Here is a 16,631-nt window from a genome sequence, read left to right as displayed (position 1 = left end):
AGAATTATGTAAGACAAAGCATAAATTCCAAGTTAAAGTACCACCAAAATCCATCCTTCAGTTTTTGAGTAAAGTACATATAGTCTTAAACAGCTCACACAAAATATTGAGTGTCCCTGCCATGCCTCCTGGGGTCTTATCAGTGTGACTGTACCCAGCTCTCTGAGCACAGCAGAGACTTGTTAGTCATCACCAGGAGGAAGTCAGGAGGAACACTGAACCCTTGAGAGATCACTGGCTTCCTTCTGCAAGATCACAGTAGGCTTGCTTCTGTCCCACATGGCTGGTCGTTAAAGAGTCATGCTCGCTACCTCTCTGGTTCTTTCTGTGTGGCCCTGAGTTGCTTTACTCCCTAAAAGTATGGAAGCCTAAAGTTGGCCCATGGTTATAAAGTGAACATTTTGACAAATGACCCAGGCATTGCTTCAGTCTCACAAATATCCTGTACATAAGGCCAACTCAAGAGAGCCATGTGTGGTCACTGGTCTTGGGAAAAGCACCTATAATGTCAAGTCGACTAGGATGTTCCAACTGTGAGTTAGTACACAGTTAGAAACAGTATTTCTCAGACTTTTAGATTTCACACATGAGTAAACTTCCATTTAAAAAATGGAAAGACTTAACTATTTTGAATTTTCTCCAATAGGTATGTACAGATCTCAAGTAGCTAAAGTTTACAATCATCCTGAAATGAATAAAACTTTTTCAAGGGACATTTTTCACTGTAATCAATACTGTGTGGTACTTGTTTTAAAATACAGATACAGATCACTAGAATAAAGTTAAGGGTCTAGAAATAACCCCTAACATTTATGGCCAATCGGTTCCCTCCACCCCCCAAAAAAGTCCAAAACAATCCCGTCAGGAAAGAATAATCTTTTCAATAAATGAAGTTTGGGGCAACATACAAAAGAATGAAGTTTTGTCTTTATCTTCATGCCATTTGCAAAGATTAGCTCAACTGGATCATAGACCTGAATATTAGAGGTAAAAAAATTTATATAACTGTTAGAAGAAAATACAGTAAATCTGTAGGCAATGTTTTTTTTTTAGATATGACACTAAAGTACAAGTGATTAGATGACAAGATGGATAAGTTGGACTTCATCAAAATTTGGAAAATACGTGATTTAGAGGACACGATCAAGAAAGTGAAGACCACACTTAGCCTGAGAGACAATATTTTCTTTAAATGTTTATTCATTTTTGAGAGAGAGAGAGAGAGAAGGCAGGGGAGGTCAAAGAGAGAGGGGGACAGAGGATCCAAAGAAGGCTCTGAGCTGTCAGCACAGAGCCTGATGTGGGGCTTGAACCCATGAACCGTGAAATCGACCTGAGTGGAAGTCAGATGCTTAACTGACTGAGCCACCCACGTTCCCCTTAAATAAAGCAGATAATAAAGGACATACGTATAGAGAGAGTATATAAAGAACCATTACAACTCAAAAGTAAACAAAGAAATAACCCAAATAAAAATGGACAGGAATTTGAATAGACATTTCTCCAAAGAAGCTACATGAACGGCCAGTAAGCACATGGAAATTCAGTCACGATCAACCATCATTAGGGAAATGCAGGTGAAAATCACAAGGCACTGCTTCTCACCTCCTTTGAGTGTCTATACTGACAAAGAAAGGAGATGGTAAGTGTGGCTGAGGACTTGGAGATTTGAGTCCTCATATATTCCTGGAGGGGCAGTAAAATAAGTGTATACTTTGGAAAACAATGTGTCGTCTTCTTTTTAAAAAAATTTTTTTTTACGTTTATTGATTTTTGAGACAGAGAGAGACAGAGCATGAACGGGGGAGGGTCAGAGAGAGGGAGACACAGAATCCGAAACAGGCTCCAGGCTCCGAGCCGTCAGCACAGGGCCCGACGCGGGGCTTGAACTCACGGACCGTGAGATCATGACCTGAGCCGAAGTCGGACGCTCAACCGACTGAGTCACCCAGGTGCCCCACAATGTGTCGTCTTCTAATGTTACACATAGAGTCACCATATAACCCAATAATTCTACCCGTATCTGCTCAAGAAATGAAAACATACATCCACATAAAAAGTTGCACAAATATATACACAACAGAATTATTTACAAGAGCAGAATGTGGAAGCAACTCAAATGTCCATGTACGGATGAATGGATGAACCAAATGTACATCCACACACTGGAATCCTTTGTCAATAAAGGAGAACGTAGTGCTGACACCCACTACAACATGGATGAGCCTTGAAAACATTATACTGAGTGGAAAAAGTTGTTCACAAAGGACCACACATAGTATAATTCCACTCTCACGAAATGTCCAGAATAGGCCAATCTCTAGGGACAAAAACAGTGCACTAGTGGTTGCCTAGGGCTGGGGGTGGGAGAGAATAGGCAGTCACTGACCGTGGACCATGCTAACAGTGAAGAACACATTCTAAAGTTGGTTGTCCTGGTGGTCAGACGACTCTGCAAATAAACTAAAATTCATGGAATTGTACCCTGAAATGGTACGAATTTGATCACATGTGAATTACATATTAATAAAACAAAAATTCAGGGAATCGTACCCTGTGAATGGGTGAATTTGATTACCTGTGAATTACACGTTCCTAATGCTGTTTTTTAAAAAGACAAGAATGAACCTTTCACCTGCCCTCATGAGCAGGAAGCCCAGGCCTTACTGTCTGTTAAGGATTTCCATCCCTGTGTTCACCTGCTTCTCCCTTGAGGCTGAAGGATTTCCAGCTGCTAGCTGTGACATCTGATGAGTCACCAACTTTACCAAAGCAATTCTCCACCCAAGCTGCTCCCATAGCAAGGGTTTCTCTGCTTCTTCTCTCATCTCAGCTTTTGTGTGACCTAACTAGGTCACAGAGGTTCTTCAAGGTGTGAAAGATGTCAATGCAGCCTCCTCCTTGTCTAAATTGACCACAGTTCTTGATACTTGGCCCCCACCTCAACTCAGACAGCCATCTTCTTAAATGCAAGATGCTTCTGGGACAGCCCGTGTCCAGAACATCCCTGTGATGACGGCATGGTCTCCTTTGATGATCATTCTTGATTCAGAGTCCACTACACTGGGTCCGTTGCTTTCTACCTATGGTCATTTTATTTCAGCCACCTCAGAGCTGTTGCTGTCGTTATATTTGCAGGCTGTCCTCGACCATTACCAATATATTTCAATATTCAATGAATATATTAATTGAATATATTCGTTACCAATATATTCCCCATTTGAAATGTGGGAAAATTGAAATTTTAATCCCTTCCCTCTCTGAAATTTCTGGGCTAATTGTAAAAATGAGTGCCACTGGTTCTATGTAAGTTTTAAGGATTCAGATACTTCAGGTACTCTTTTAGAAAGTAATAGAAAATAGGGGTGCCTGGGTAGCTCCGTCGGTTAAGCATCCGACTCTTGGTTTCAGCTCAGCTCATAATCTCACAGCTCTTGAGTTCGAGCCCCACTACTGGTGCAGAACCTGCTTGAGATTCTTTCTCCTTCTCTCCCTCTCTCTCTCCTCCTCCCCTCCCTCTTTCTCTCAAAATAAGTAAAATAAACCTAAAAAAAACTAATAGGAAAGAAATAATGGTCTACCTTAGGAGACACTATAAGTTATACAATTAATGTTTCCAGGTACATTTTCCTTCTTCAAACAAAAAAAAAGTATATATTCATGTTTACTTTAAATATTATTTTGTGCTATGATACAAATTTTAGCAATAATCATTATTACAATCCCATTAACTTACTTTTTTCTATTGAAATAAAAATATGCCAAAGGTTTTTGTAAATCTTTAAAAACATCAGTAGTGATAAATAATCACTTCAATGCTAATATAGATCTACAAAATGTTGCACTGTTATATACATATTAATGTATTGGATTAGTCACTTAGCCATGAAAGGAACATACTCTTTAAAGGAAAGAACTTGTTCTTAAAAATCACAGCCATCTTTCATGAAAATCATTCCATACCATGTATTAAATGACCAGATCTGTGTGGTTCTGTAACATACTGAATTATTTTAACAACTTCTCGTGGTGTCTTGTCGCTAGTTGCACATGATGCAGCAAATATTTATTCACCGAACATTGACAGAGAAGTAAACATTTAAACAAAATATATTTAAAAACTTCCTTTATAGTACGATGGCCAAATATCTAAATTATTATTGCAGGACGGTGAGGAATTCCTATAGACAGAATTGTAAAGAGCGTATGAGTTTAATGCAAAAGTTAAAAAGCTAAACAGAAGAACCTCAAAGAGTTATATCTGCCCATGGTTAGAATTTTATTTGAAAATTCTTTTACCTTCACTGACATTGTGCTCATTTTCTACATGACTACATTCATTTTGATACCAAGTTTAAGGCTTGATTATACTTTTCACATCAGTGTGAACTTTATGATTTCCCTGGATTAAATAACATATAACAAAGTGATGTGCATTTGCTTTTCTGTCAACCCTACTTTCAAAATATGTATTCAGACGAACTGCTTCTCATGCCTTTCACCCCCCCTTTGCCCCTGCCACCGTCCGCTTCCCTCAACTGCAGCCCACACCTGCCTCCTCCTGTCAGTCTGCCTTTGTTAACCACTAATCACTATTTAACACGAACACCATGTCCAACTTGCAGCAACCACACACTTGTGGGTACATTCTATCCTCTCTCCATGTTATTTCAGGTACACTCTGTCCTCTCTGCCTGTCATTTCAGGTACACTCTGTCCTCTCTAGATGTCATCGTGAAGCCTGAAACATGATGCCCGCAGGCAACATGATAAATCTCTGAATGACACAGATACTTGTGAGTGTAAACAATATTAAATCACAGCCAGTAGAATGTATTGAAAACGCTTAAAGGAAGCATACAATAGGAACATGGAATCTGTGAGATCATTTTTCTCAGCCCATGACGCGGCTACTCTACAGTGTTTCCTAATCAACAGGGCAGTTGGAGAAATGGTTACTTGGAGATGCAGGTTCTCAATGCTATCAGACTGGTTTGTTTGGAAGAAGATACCCTCCATGACATTTTATTTACATTGTGTAAACAACTTTGGAACTCCATCATTATGGTTAGGCAAACCAACTCATGTCTTACAGAGCTTGATTTTGTCCAGCACGACTCATTTCAGAAACATAGCCCTCACGTTTGCTGAGGGGATTCTGTGTGATATAATTAATATAATTGAAGTGAAATTCACATGGCATAAAACGAACCATGTCAAAGTGAATGATTCAGTGGCCTTTAGCAGACTTACCACATTGCACAACTACCCCTTGTATCTTGTTCTGGAATATCTTTATTACTCCAAAAGGAAACCCGACCCATTATGTAAGCGGCTGCCCCCTATCCGTCCCTCCCTTTACCCCTGGCAACCAGCAATTTATGCTCTGTCTCTACGGATTTATCTATTGTCCATATTTCCTATAAATGGAATAATACATGTGAATGTTGTGTCTGGCTTTTTTCGCTTAGCCTAAGGCTTTGCAGTTCAGCCACGTTGAAGCATAGGTCAGGACTTCATTCCTTTCTATACCTGTGTAGTATCTCATGGAGTGCGTGCGCCCTCTTTTCATCCATGCATAATTGGATGGCCATTTGGACAGTTTTTCTAGGTCTTGGCTGTTGCGAATACTGCCACTATGAGCACATATGTACATGTATTTAAGAATCTGTTTTCAGTTCTCCTGAGTATATTCCTGGAATTGGAATTGCAGGGTCATACTGTAATTTTATGTTTACTTTTTGAGGAACTGCCAGACTGTTTCCCACAGTGACTGGACCATTTTACATTCCCACCAGCAATGTGCTAGCATTCCGACTGATTCCTTTCTGTCTTTCTCAACATGTTATTTTCCCATTTGTTTTGTTAATGGTATGCATCCTAGTGAGTGTGAAATGGGAGTTCATTGTAGTTTTGGTTTAGTTCCCTGCTGATTCATGATGTTGAGTATCCTTCCATGTGCTTTTTGCTCACTTGTGTAACTTTGTTGGAGAAATGTCTGTTCAAGTCCTTTGCCTAATTTTTTTTAATGTTTATTCATTTTTGAGACGGAGACAGAGTGTGAGTGGGGGAGGGGCACAGAGAGGGAGGCACAGAATCCGAAGCAGGTTCCAGGCTCCGAGCTGTCGGCACAGAGCCTGACGCAGGGCTCAAACTCACAAACCGCCAGATCATGACCTGAGCTGAAGTCGGACGCTTAACCGACGGAGTCACCCAGGCGCCCCTCTTTGCCTAATTTTTAATTGAGTTGTTTGTATTTTTGTTGTTGAGTTTTAAGAATCCTTTATCCATTTGCTGAGCCAGATTCTTATCAGGTATAGGATTTGCAAATATTTTCTCCCATTTTGTATATTTCTTCCACTCTATTGGTGATGTCCTTTGATGCCAAAAATTCTTAATTTTGGTGAAGTCCAATATACCTGTTTTTTTTTTTCTTTTGCTGCTCAGGCTTTTAGTGTCATATTTAAGAATCTATTGTCAAATCCAAGATCATGAAGATTTATCTCCAAGTTTTTGTCCAAGAGTTTCATGGTTTCAGTACTTAGATTGTTCATTCGTTTTGAGTTAACTTCTATCTATGGTGTAAAAAGACAGTCCAGACTAGGTCATTCTTTCACGTGTCGATCTCCACTTGCCCCGGCACCATTTGTTTAAGAGACGAATCTTTCCCTATTGAATAATCTTCATGGTTGTTGAAAACCAACTGGCTGCAGATGCATAGGTTTATCTCTGGACTCTCAGTGCTACCCCACTCCCCAGTATATGTGGGTGCTTCTCAATGTCCTGGTTTCCCAAGAAACTCTCTGCCCACCTTTTCTTCCAGGCCTCCAGCACTCAATTGTACACCTCAGCTGTAATCTTTTGCCTCAGGTGACTGCAGGGTGCTCCCCGCCTTACAGTGTTTTCTAGAAAAACCCACTGCTTTTCTGCCCTTAGTAAGTTCTGGGTTAGACGAAATAAAGGCAAGAACCATGCATCATTCCTTCAGGCATCCCCCAGACCTACAAACATAATTCTTGGTGGATAAGGGTAGCACTGGGGATGCTGGCTTCCATCTTCAAGACCACTGATGTCACCCCTGTGCGATACATTTTCAGTCATGCAAAATTTAGGTAGCACTATTATTGTTTTAACATAAACGGTTCTTACATACTTTTAATATATGAACGTACAAGATTTACGGCATTCCTAGATGCAGCCCAGTGTATCCTGAACTATAGTTCCAGCCAGCTGGTAGGAACACTCGCCCTTTCCAATTGTTTCAGGAATTTCAGGAAAGCATGCTTAGGTGTACCCATCAGCTAGTCCTTCAGCTATAAATACCAAAAGATACTACTTATCCTTTCTCTCCTTCTCCGTCTCCCAAATATCCTGCCCAACTGCCTACTGCACTGGGCACAAGGCACACATCGTATTGAGAAAAGAGCTATCTTTGTAACGATTACCAGACCATTAAAAATTAGCTGTTTAATTATAATATGGCTATAAATGGGGATACTATATAAATTTCTAGAGATTTTCTAATTTAATGTACAAGGAAGAACATAGATATTAGAACCTGAAACCAAGGGGAAAAACGGAAAGCAATAACTCAGTTTTCTTTTTTCTTTCATTGTCCTATGGCTAGGGCTTTCAGATTTTCTGTTTAAGTTGCTTGTGAGTAAGTCTCAGAAGCAATAATGTCTTACTTTTGTCTTGAAGTCATTTTAGAATGAGATTATCTGAACCATCTGAGGTGTGGGAAGTTCATCCAAAAGCCATTGTTATGAACAACTCTGGGTTGTCAGTTCTTTTGACGAAACATTTAAAAATGTACCACTAGTAAACTTCGTTTTCTATAGTTATACCATATGCTAGAACTTTTTAAAGTCCATTCGATCAACAACAATAAAATAAAGCAAATAGAGTAACCGTAACTCTGACTTTGATTGATTGGTGTTAACTCTTTTTACCCAACTACCATGTATGATGTGAATTGCTTAAATTCCACTGTAACAATAAAAGCACTTGTGTCAAAATGTGAAAGCCTTCTATCAGTCTGAAACAAATTATGTTTTTATGCTTGAATAAATATTTTAATGCTTTATTATATTAATATAACCTCTCCTCCACAATAGATACTCAGTAGGCCTTTATTAAAATGTCACATATCAGATGTCAGATTGTAAAATCTGAGATAAAAATTTGGGGATTTGTTTTAGAGAGGATTAGAAGTAACCAAACTGTTATAAGACAAATTACATTGGAGAAGAAAGTATTAACTATTTGGACACATTGATTTTAAACAGTGAAAGGGTAAGAAGTAGTATTAAAATATTCTAATTATGAGAATTTGTCCAAAGGCTGTTCATCTCCTATTATATATAATAAATAAAATAAAGAAATACCTAAATTTCAGAAGAATAACAAAATGATACAGTTGTTAGTATATCCAACAAAAGTCTGTTTTTTATAAATCATAAGATGGGAGAGTGAATGCTCATAAAATTATGTTTCCTTAAAAAGAATATAAAATATTGCAGTCTGAATCCTCTTTGGAAAATAGTATAATGTATCTAAATCTGATTACTATGGAGAATAAAAATAAATATTACGAAAATAATCCTAATACCCATGAAAGTTTTAACATTTTACTGTATATTTTCTAATTTTCTACAATGAGCCTCCATTGTTTTGAAACTGGGAAAGAAGAAAAAATAAATGTTAATCACTAGGATTTGTCAAAGATAGAATTTAGATATTTGCATTTCCAGTATGGACACATATGTGAGGATGAACAGGAATGCTATGTATTAGTTCTAAGAAACCATTCCTTGATTCAAAGGATTATGAAACTACTAACGACTAATGCAGTCTTTTACCTTTGAAATAATCATAAACAAGATAGATATCTTTCTTCCCGAAATGAATTAAGAGTAGTTTTATTTTTCTCTTGGAGGCTGGAGAATCAGCTCAGTTATCTCATTCAGTTTGCGGGTTTTTCATTGTCACTAATAAGCTCATCAGCCTTAAAGGGTTTTTTTAATCATCAACATGAATCCTAGAATCAGGCATCTTAAATATTCAGGCTACATTTGCTGAAGGGGAAAAACCTGTCAAGAGTAGTTCCCGATGGGAGGAAGACTCCCTGTGACAAAAGATCTTTGTGTGTCTTATCTGTTTGTTTGTTTTCTCTGTCACTAGTACTGGGATTCTAACCTTAGGGAAAGCCCTGGACAGGGAGAGCACCGATCGCTACATTCTGATCGTCACTGCTTCCGATGGCAGGCCGGATGGGGTGAGTACTTGGCCTGGGGACCGAAGGGTTGTAAGCACAGTGCTGGAGAAGCTGAGAGACTTGTAGTCTGATACTCCGAAACAACGTGTCACCATCCTGAGTCCAGGAATAATCTCTTTCACGAGGAGCAGTTCCTTAAATTGCTTGGAGAAGTGGTCTTTTCTCCAATGCACTCTTTTAATAGATGAACCTATACTCTGAATCTCTTAGGAACAGAATAGGTATTTGTGATTGACATTCTTACCCAACTCGTGGGGAAATTGAAGTCTAACAGCCTAGAATGCAGTCCATGGACAGCATCACCTGCACTGCGCCCCAAAATGTGTCCTGGCTGTTTTACCCTATCGCAGCCTGTTCCCTTTAGTGTCAGTTTTTGGTGGGGGTGGGGGGACTGCAGATAAATGTCTTGAAGCACTTAGGAAACCAAGTTGACTGATTCCACAGGTCATTTGTAAGCAGCACTCAGGGTCCTGACTAATCCTTGGTGATGGAAGTGCTTTACACAGCCCCTAATTCCAGACAGGATAAATTTTGTTTAGTCCTTCTGGAGTGTTTTAAAATCATTTGACTGTATTCTTTAAACCACCTTGCTTACAACCACTACTGTTCTAATTTTTAAACACTGTAACATTTCAATTGTTGGTAACAGGTCATTAGACTTTTTTCAACATTTCTATGGCACGGAGTAGTTTCCTGTTTAGTCAGATGCTTATAGGCAACTCAGCATGTTATAGGCCAATTCGGTACTGTTCTCTGGAAATAATTTCAAATTCAGGTTGGGAGCATAGGTGAGGCTCACCCAATTACAATAGCAGCATAGCTCCACCTGACTTGAAATTAATTGATTGATCTGTATGGTAGGTTGATTGGGGGCATATGATGCTCTCCTCACACTTATTTGAAGAGGATTGCTCAGAAAATTAATCGATGCATCTGCCAATAATAAGCCATTTGCCATTTCTCAAACATTAGATAGAACAGTTATATGTAGAAAATAAAATAGAGTAAAACCTTGGTTTGCGTGCATAATTCGTTCTGAAAACATGCTTGTAATCCAAAGCACTCGTCTATCAAAGCAAATTTCAAGAACCATTGGCTCAGTTGTGATTATGTGACAGTCAGCATCACATACCACTCAAGTATTACAAGATGTTGCTCATTTATCAAGTTACAATTTGTTAGAAATGTTTGCCCATCTTGGGGAATGCCCGCAGAACAAGTTATTCACATTCCAAGGTTTTGCTGTATACAGGACAGTCTAAGTAAATAGTGTGGCCAGGACAAAGTACTTAGCTGTGTGAAGAAAAATAAAACTGAGATTAAGTTTTAATCCTTGATTAAGGATTAATCAAGGTGTCCTTGATTAAGAGTGTGCCTGGGTTAGACCTACATGAAGAAGGCAGTGGGAGTCTCAAGAAGAAAATAAGTGAAGGCTTTGCTGTATGGCAGAAGACGAATTGGTAACTTGGCCAGGAAATAATGGAGGGAGGATCCTGAGGAATTACTCAGCATGGAGGAAGGGGTGTCATTAGACTGAAGTAAAATAAACAAGGAGCACTCAGGTCAGCTATTAGAATAGAAAAAAAGAAAACATAATGCACAGCTTTGGGATACATCACGTTACAAATCAGATGTTAATGGCAGTGATAATAGCCAGGAACCTTTTAAAAATCATTCCTTAGACAAGAGAACAGATAGAAAATAAATAGTATATTAAGATATCTGGTATAGTGTCAATCCACTGATTATGGGTTTCTCCACATCAAAAACAGAGAATCAATTATGGGTTAAATATAGTGGTTTAATTTCTTCTAGAGCATTTTTCTTTTTTTTTTTAATTTTTTCAATGTTTATTTATTTTTGAAGGAAAGGGAGAGAGACAGAGCATGAGCGGGCGAGGGGCAGAGAGAGAGAGACACACAGAATTCGAAGCAGGTTCCAGGCTCTGAGCTGTCAGCACAGCTGACACAAACCACGAGATCATGTTCTGAGCTGAAGTCGGAAGCTCAACCGACTGGAGCCACCCAGGCATCCGGAGAGCATTTTTTTTTTTTTTTTTCTGGTTACTTGTGTATTTCAGACCCCTTGGACAGGTCATTTAGCATTTCCAGCTCCCCCACATTTTCATTCTTATGATCAATAAGGTCTCATTCAGCTTTAAAATCATGATCCTTTTAAGTGAAGGTGTTTTATTTTCAAAAGTTTGTATTGAGAGTACCAGTAGAGAAAGGAATCAAAAAAAAAAAAAAAAGCTCCTTTAGTTAATTCCATTATTTATATAATGTTAGGGATGGACTTACAAATGGGTGCATATAGTGGGTTCCTGAAGGAGAAAGTGATTACATAATCACAACTGTCTCACATTTTGATAGCATTCTTATCTGTACGTTTAAACTTACTCCTTTGTAGAGTTATGGTAAAACTAACCATTTGACCTTAATGGTTATGGTTTTCAAGAAAGATATTTAATGGGCAGTGACCCCAGGTGGATGGACTCTTCTTAAATCAAAATGATTACCAGCAATTTGTGTGAAACAGATTGCGAAGATATAATTTGATTTCATCATAAAAAAAAAAACACCTCCCTGCCACCTTCAAAATGTGGTTAGGGGAGAAGAGAGCTAATATTCTAGTGGTCATTGCTGATGTGTTGTAGACACACTTGAGGAAACTTTATTTGATGTTCTTGTATTTTTTTTTCCCTTTTCTAAATGTAACTTTGTCAAGAGTAGTTTAAAAAAAATCTATACATGTAAGTTACATATCTCATTATTATAAATGGACTTCTTAAGCTATATGACTACAGATAAGCTCATACTTTCTGGATTTTAGTAGTTATCTACAGTTACTTGGAATTACTTACAAATCTGTGAAGTTGAAAATTCCTTAATAAAGCTTCTACCATATTTTATTCCAATATTTTCACATTTTAGGTGAAATAGACTTTGAAAATTTTATATATCGTACACATTTTTAAGCAGTTGTGTTTTACCTAATTTATAATAATAACATATAGAATAGCTCCCAAATGCATTTTTTGGAAGGAATATACACTCAATTTCTTTTCAGAAGCTTCTTTTTCACATTTATTTATTTATTTCACATTTATTTTACTTATAAACTAAATTTCACATTTCACATTTATTTATTTCACATTTATTTTACTTATAAACTAAATCCAAACGATCTGAGCTAAAAATACATTTTTTGGGAAAATTTTATTGGAAAATGTGGGCAAACTTTATTATGCTTATGGATACAATTTGATCAACAGAGAGGGAGAATTTTTCCTCGAGTCTTTTATGGTCCCTGGCTGGGTCTGAAAATTAAACTGACAAAGTCAGACTAACAGGAAAAAGCGCATTTATTTAAGTTTTACATGACATGACAACCCCCATAAGGAAACGAAGACCCAAAGAATTAGTGAAATCTACTTGCTATAATAGTGGGTTAAAGGATCAGAGGCAGGTGCAGAAAAGCAACTAAACTACGCGGAGAGGCTGAAGGGAGCTATGAATTATTTTAACAAGGTCAGCCTACATAGAATTCTCTCCATCTCAATTTCTTGCTCTTGTTGGGCATAAAAATGTTACCTTCCTTCTCAAACAGGGAATACATCTTTCACATAGCAATTTAATATCCTGCTTTTAAGAAAAAGAAAGAAGGACTGAGCGTTTTTCCTGTATTTGTTGTTCTTCAAGTACCTTTATCTCAAAAGTCAATACACCGGAGTGGCATATTTTGGGGTGATGTCCTCTGAACTCCTTCAACAGTCAGTGGCAGCAATAGCCTGTAGGAATAGGCTTGTAAGTACGGGGAAGCCCAAACAGCAGGGGCTTAAACAAATCAGGGTTTGTCTCAAATATAAAGAAGCGTTGAGGTGGGCAGGAAATGGTTGGCGCGGGGGCTCCACAGTGGCATCAGGGTGCCCTCTGCCTCATTTCTGCTCTGCACTTAATAGTGCTTGCTTGCATCTTCATTCCTGGTACCTAATGGTCTTATGGTGGCTGATGCAACTCCAGGCACCTACTCTCCATTGCAAGGAGCAGAGGGTAAAGATGCCCTCTTTTCTCATGGAGCTGGAGCTTTTCCAGGGACCACACCTAGCATACTGCTTCTTATCTTATTATCCATACTGGGCTGCAAGACAGCTAGCTAGGGAGTAGGGCTTGTGGATTACAGATGTCCGTAAACCAAAAACACAGCAAAATACATACATATGTAAATCACAGTGAAAGATGTAAACATGGAAATTGTGGGCAGGATTTCCTCTTTTGTTGTTGTTTCTTTAAAACAAATGTATCAGTTGTCCATTTCCAATAGGCTGATTCTTATTCAAAACCCAAAGTTGTTCTGTGGGTATGGATATTTCTGACCAGATCCCATGAGTTCAGCAATCTTGTTTGCTATATCTGTAGAATGTTCTAGAATGCCTAGCTTGACTTACTCAGTTATGGCTTTTACAGTGAATGTCAGTGATGTTTTACAATTTCAGATTGGCAATAGGCTTAGCATCTATGCTTGGGCCTTGAACTAGTATTATTCCCTGAATGTCTTTTAAACATGACGATATAAATTAGCAATTAGAATCTAGAAGGTGAACAATTAACTGTTTAATCAAACTATGGGGTAAAAAAGAAAGGAAAAATACATATGCAAGAAGACTTGTGTGGGAAATTCAAATAACTGAATTTTAATATAGTTTAATAAAATTGTAGAATGAAATAATTCTGCCTATGTATATGTGTGTCTAGAATAAATATATATCCTGATATATCCTGGTGTTATTTGAGAAAACAAAACCGCAGTGGGTTTATTTGGGTGTCTAATTTTGTAAAGAGATGTGACCATGTAATTTTAAAAGAGAATGAGCTACTTGTTCATTCTCTTTGAAAAGCGTAGATTCGTATTTCTTGGTTTGGGGGAACAAAATACTGATATTTTAGTGTTTTCTGAAGGAAATATTCCAGAAATTTGATATTTTTTCATTGTGAGATAATCTATGATATTCTTCTAGTTTATATTATATGTGATATATTAACATGTATTTTTACAATATGTTACATATACTATAAAGTATGTACTCTCCTCATGCAGTGCTCAGATGTGCACAGAGTTAAAAGCTCCTGTATTTTTTACACCTAATCCAATCTTCATGAGCCCACTCTGCTACCTAGATTGTAATGTGTATCTGGGCTGGGTCAGGTCCCACCTGCTTAAAACAACATCCCAGCGTCTTAGGTTTTAAATACTCTTCTAGGTGAACACTCACCAATGCAGCTGCTGATTGTCTCCTCCTCTCTTCCCGGCCCTCACCCTAAAATTGTACAGGGGCAGGTGTGATCACTAGTTCTTGGTGTGGGGAGGGGGGCACCCAGCTTGAATGCCTCCATCTATGCTGGAGTCTGTTTATATGGTGCGTGTGTGTCTGTTTCGGCCTCTCACCCGCGGGCTTTTTAATTTGATCCCGTTCCCTAATGACCCTTTGGGTGTCTGGTGCATCCATTGCCACGTAGAGCTGACATGAATTGACATGAGTCGACATGACCTCCGAGGTCCTCCGCCCTCACCCGAGGCCTTGCTCAGGTAGTGATCTCTCAGCATCTGCGATTCCTGAGCACACGAAGACACCCCGATTCTCTCTCTAGCCACCTGTCCTCGCCACTGCTTCATATTCACCACGAGGCGCGATTAGATGCGACTGCCGTGCAGATTCTCTGGAGGCTTCCATATTCCACGCGAGTCAGCCACTGTTTCTCCCCAAGTTCTCTTACTTTCTCAGCACCTATCACCACGTTCCCTAAGTGCTGTTCCAGTGCCTCGTGGATGTAGACGTGGCCCAGGGTGGTGGAGGACAAGGCGTGGAGAGGAGGACCTTTGCATCCGATCTCCTTGTCCTCTCTGTGTCTCCCCTTCTGCTCCCATAATCCAGATAGGAAGGCACCCCCTTTTCCTGCTTTTCTGGGAGACATTTATACTCTTTCCTTCTCAGAAGGGGAAAAAGCCTCCCACGTCAGCCTCACTGCTAGGAAGGTCGCCCTCGGTCATCGGAGAAACTCTATAATCTGGGTCAGCCAGGCTTGCCTCTTGATGTTGTAGCCACAGGATGATTTGTAGCTATGAATAAAAATGTTTTGGATTAATACTGCCTAAAAAGAATGCTCAATGCAGAGTATATACCTTCTCCTTGTCCTATTGAGCGAAAATAAAAATGGTCAGATCCTAGACACATCCTCATTATTTCCATTTTTATTGAAAGGAATCAGATGTACTAATAAAAGTTATTTTGAACATGCATGTCCAGGGGCGCCTGGGTGGCGCAGTCGGTTAAGCGTCCGACTTCAGCCAGGTCACGATCTCGCGGTCCGGGAGTTCGAGCCCCGCGTCAGGCTCTGGGCTGATGGCTCAGAGCCTGGAGCTTGTTTCCCTCTGTGTCTCCCTCTCTCTCTCTGCCCCTCCCCCGTTCATGCTCTGTCTCTCTCTGTCTCAAAAATAAATAAACGTTGAAAAAAAAATTAAAAAAAAAAAAAAAAAAAAAAAAAAGAACATGCATGTCCATAGAAACTTGTAAAGGGTGTGTGTGTGTGTCTGTGTGTCTATGGATACATTTCTACATTGACAAAAAGAAAAAGGCAGCTACATCATTCCATTTTCTATTTCTCAATTATATAGTATATAATGCACATTCTTCTGTCAGTTTATGAGTATATAGTTTCATTTAGGCCCATGTCAGTAGAAATCATCATAATTATATCTTCAGTAACTGGAGAATGAATATATTTTGAACACCCTAAATATCTTCTAGTTAAACCAAGTTTTCAATAATTTAAGAAATTAGCTTGATAGATTCAATAAAGTCCATAATATAAAATCGAGGAAGATTACAAAATATTTTTTAAAAAAAGTTCTCATGAATAATAAAAAATGGTTTGTGTAGATGAACATACATATGTTTGTATTTTTTGTTTGTTTTTGACTTTGACTTTACATCTCACGTGTTTTATACTATTCCAAACTAAATATACCACATCAGTGTCTTTATTTCAGGGCCATACAGTTTCTGAAAATAAATGTGTATCCACATTGTCTCTTACAACAACCTGCTTGCATTGTTGAGAATTTAATATGTGCTGTAAGGATTTATCCATGATGTAAAACTAAATAAAAATCTGTGACACATTATAATTAAAATAAGTAATGACCCCAAAAGTGATAATTGGTGGAATATAGTATTTAACTGCAACTATTTCCAGCTGGTGTAGTGAAATTAGAAGTCGGTACAACTTTTGAGAAAATAGGCAGTAAGACAGATCTCCTTAATGCAAATCAGGTAGCTTTGCACTGATCAAGCTTG

The 16,631-nt window shown here is 38.5% G+C and overlaps 1 protein-coding gene across 1 annotated transcript in view; it reads left to right on the top strand.

Moving 5' to 3' along the window:
* PCDH15 (protocadherin related 15) overlaps nucleotides 1-16,631 on the top strand; it is a 786,947-nt gene that overhangs the window by 523,224 nt on the left and 247,092 nt on the right. The window contains 1 exon segment of the mRNA XM_032595259.1: nucleotides 9,184-9,277. Within this exon segment, the coding sequence (XP_032451150.1) occupies nucleotides 9,184-9,277 (94 nt within the window).

Source organism: Lynx canadensis, chromosome D2 (assembly GCF_007474595.2).
Source record: "Lynx canadensis isolate LIC74 chromosome D2, mLynCan4.pri.v2, whole genome shotgun sequence".
In the NCBI taxonomy this organism is placed as follows: Eukaryota; Metazoa; Chordata; class Mammalia; order Carnivora; family Felidae; genus Lynx; species Lynx canadensis.
The sequence above is the reverse complement of the archived record's forward strand: the minus strand, read 5'-3'. Positions and strand labels throughout refer to the sequence as shown.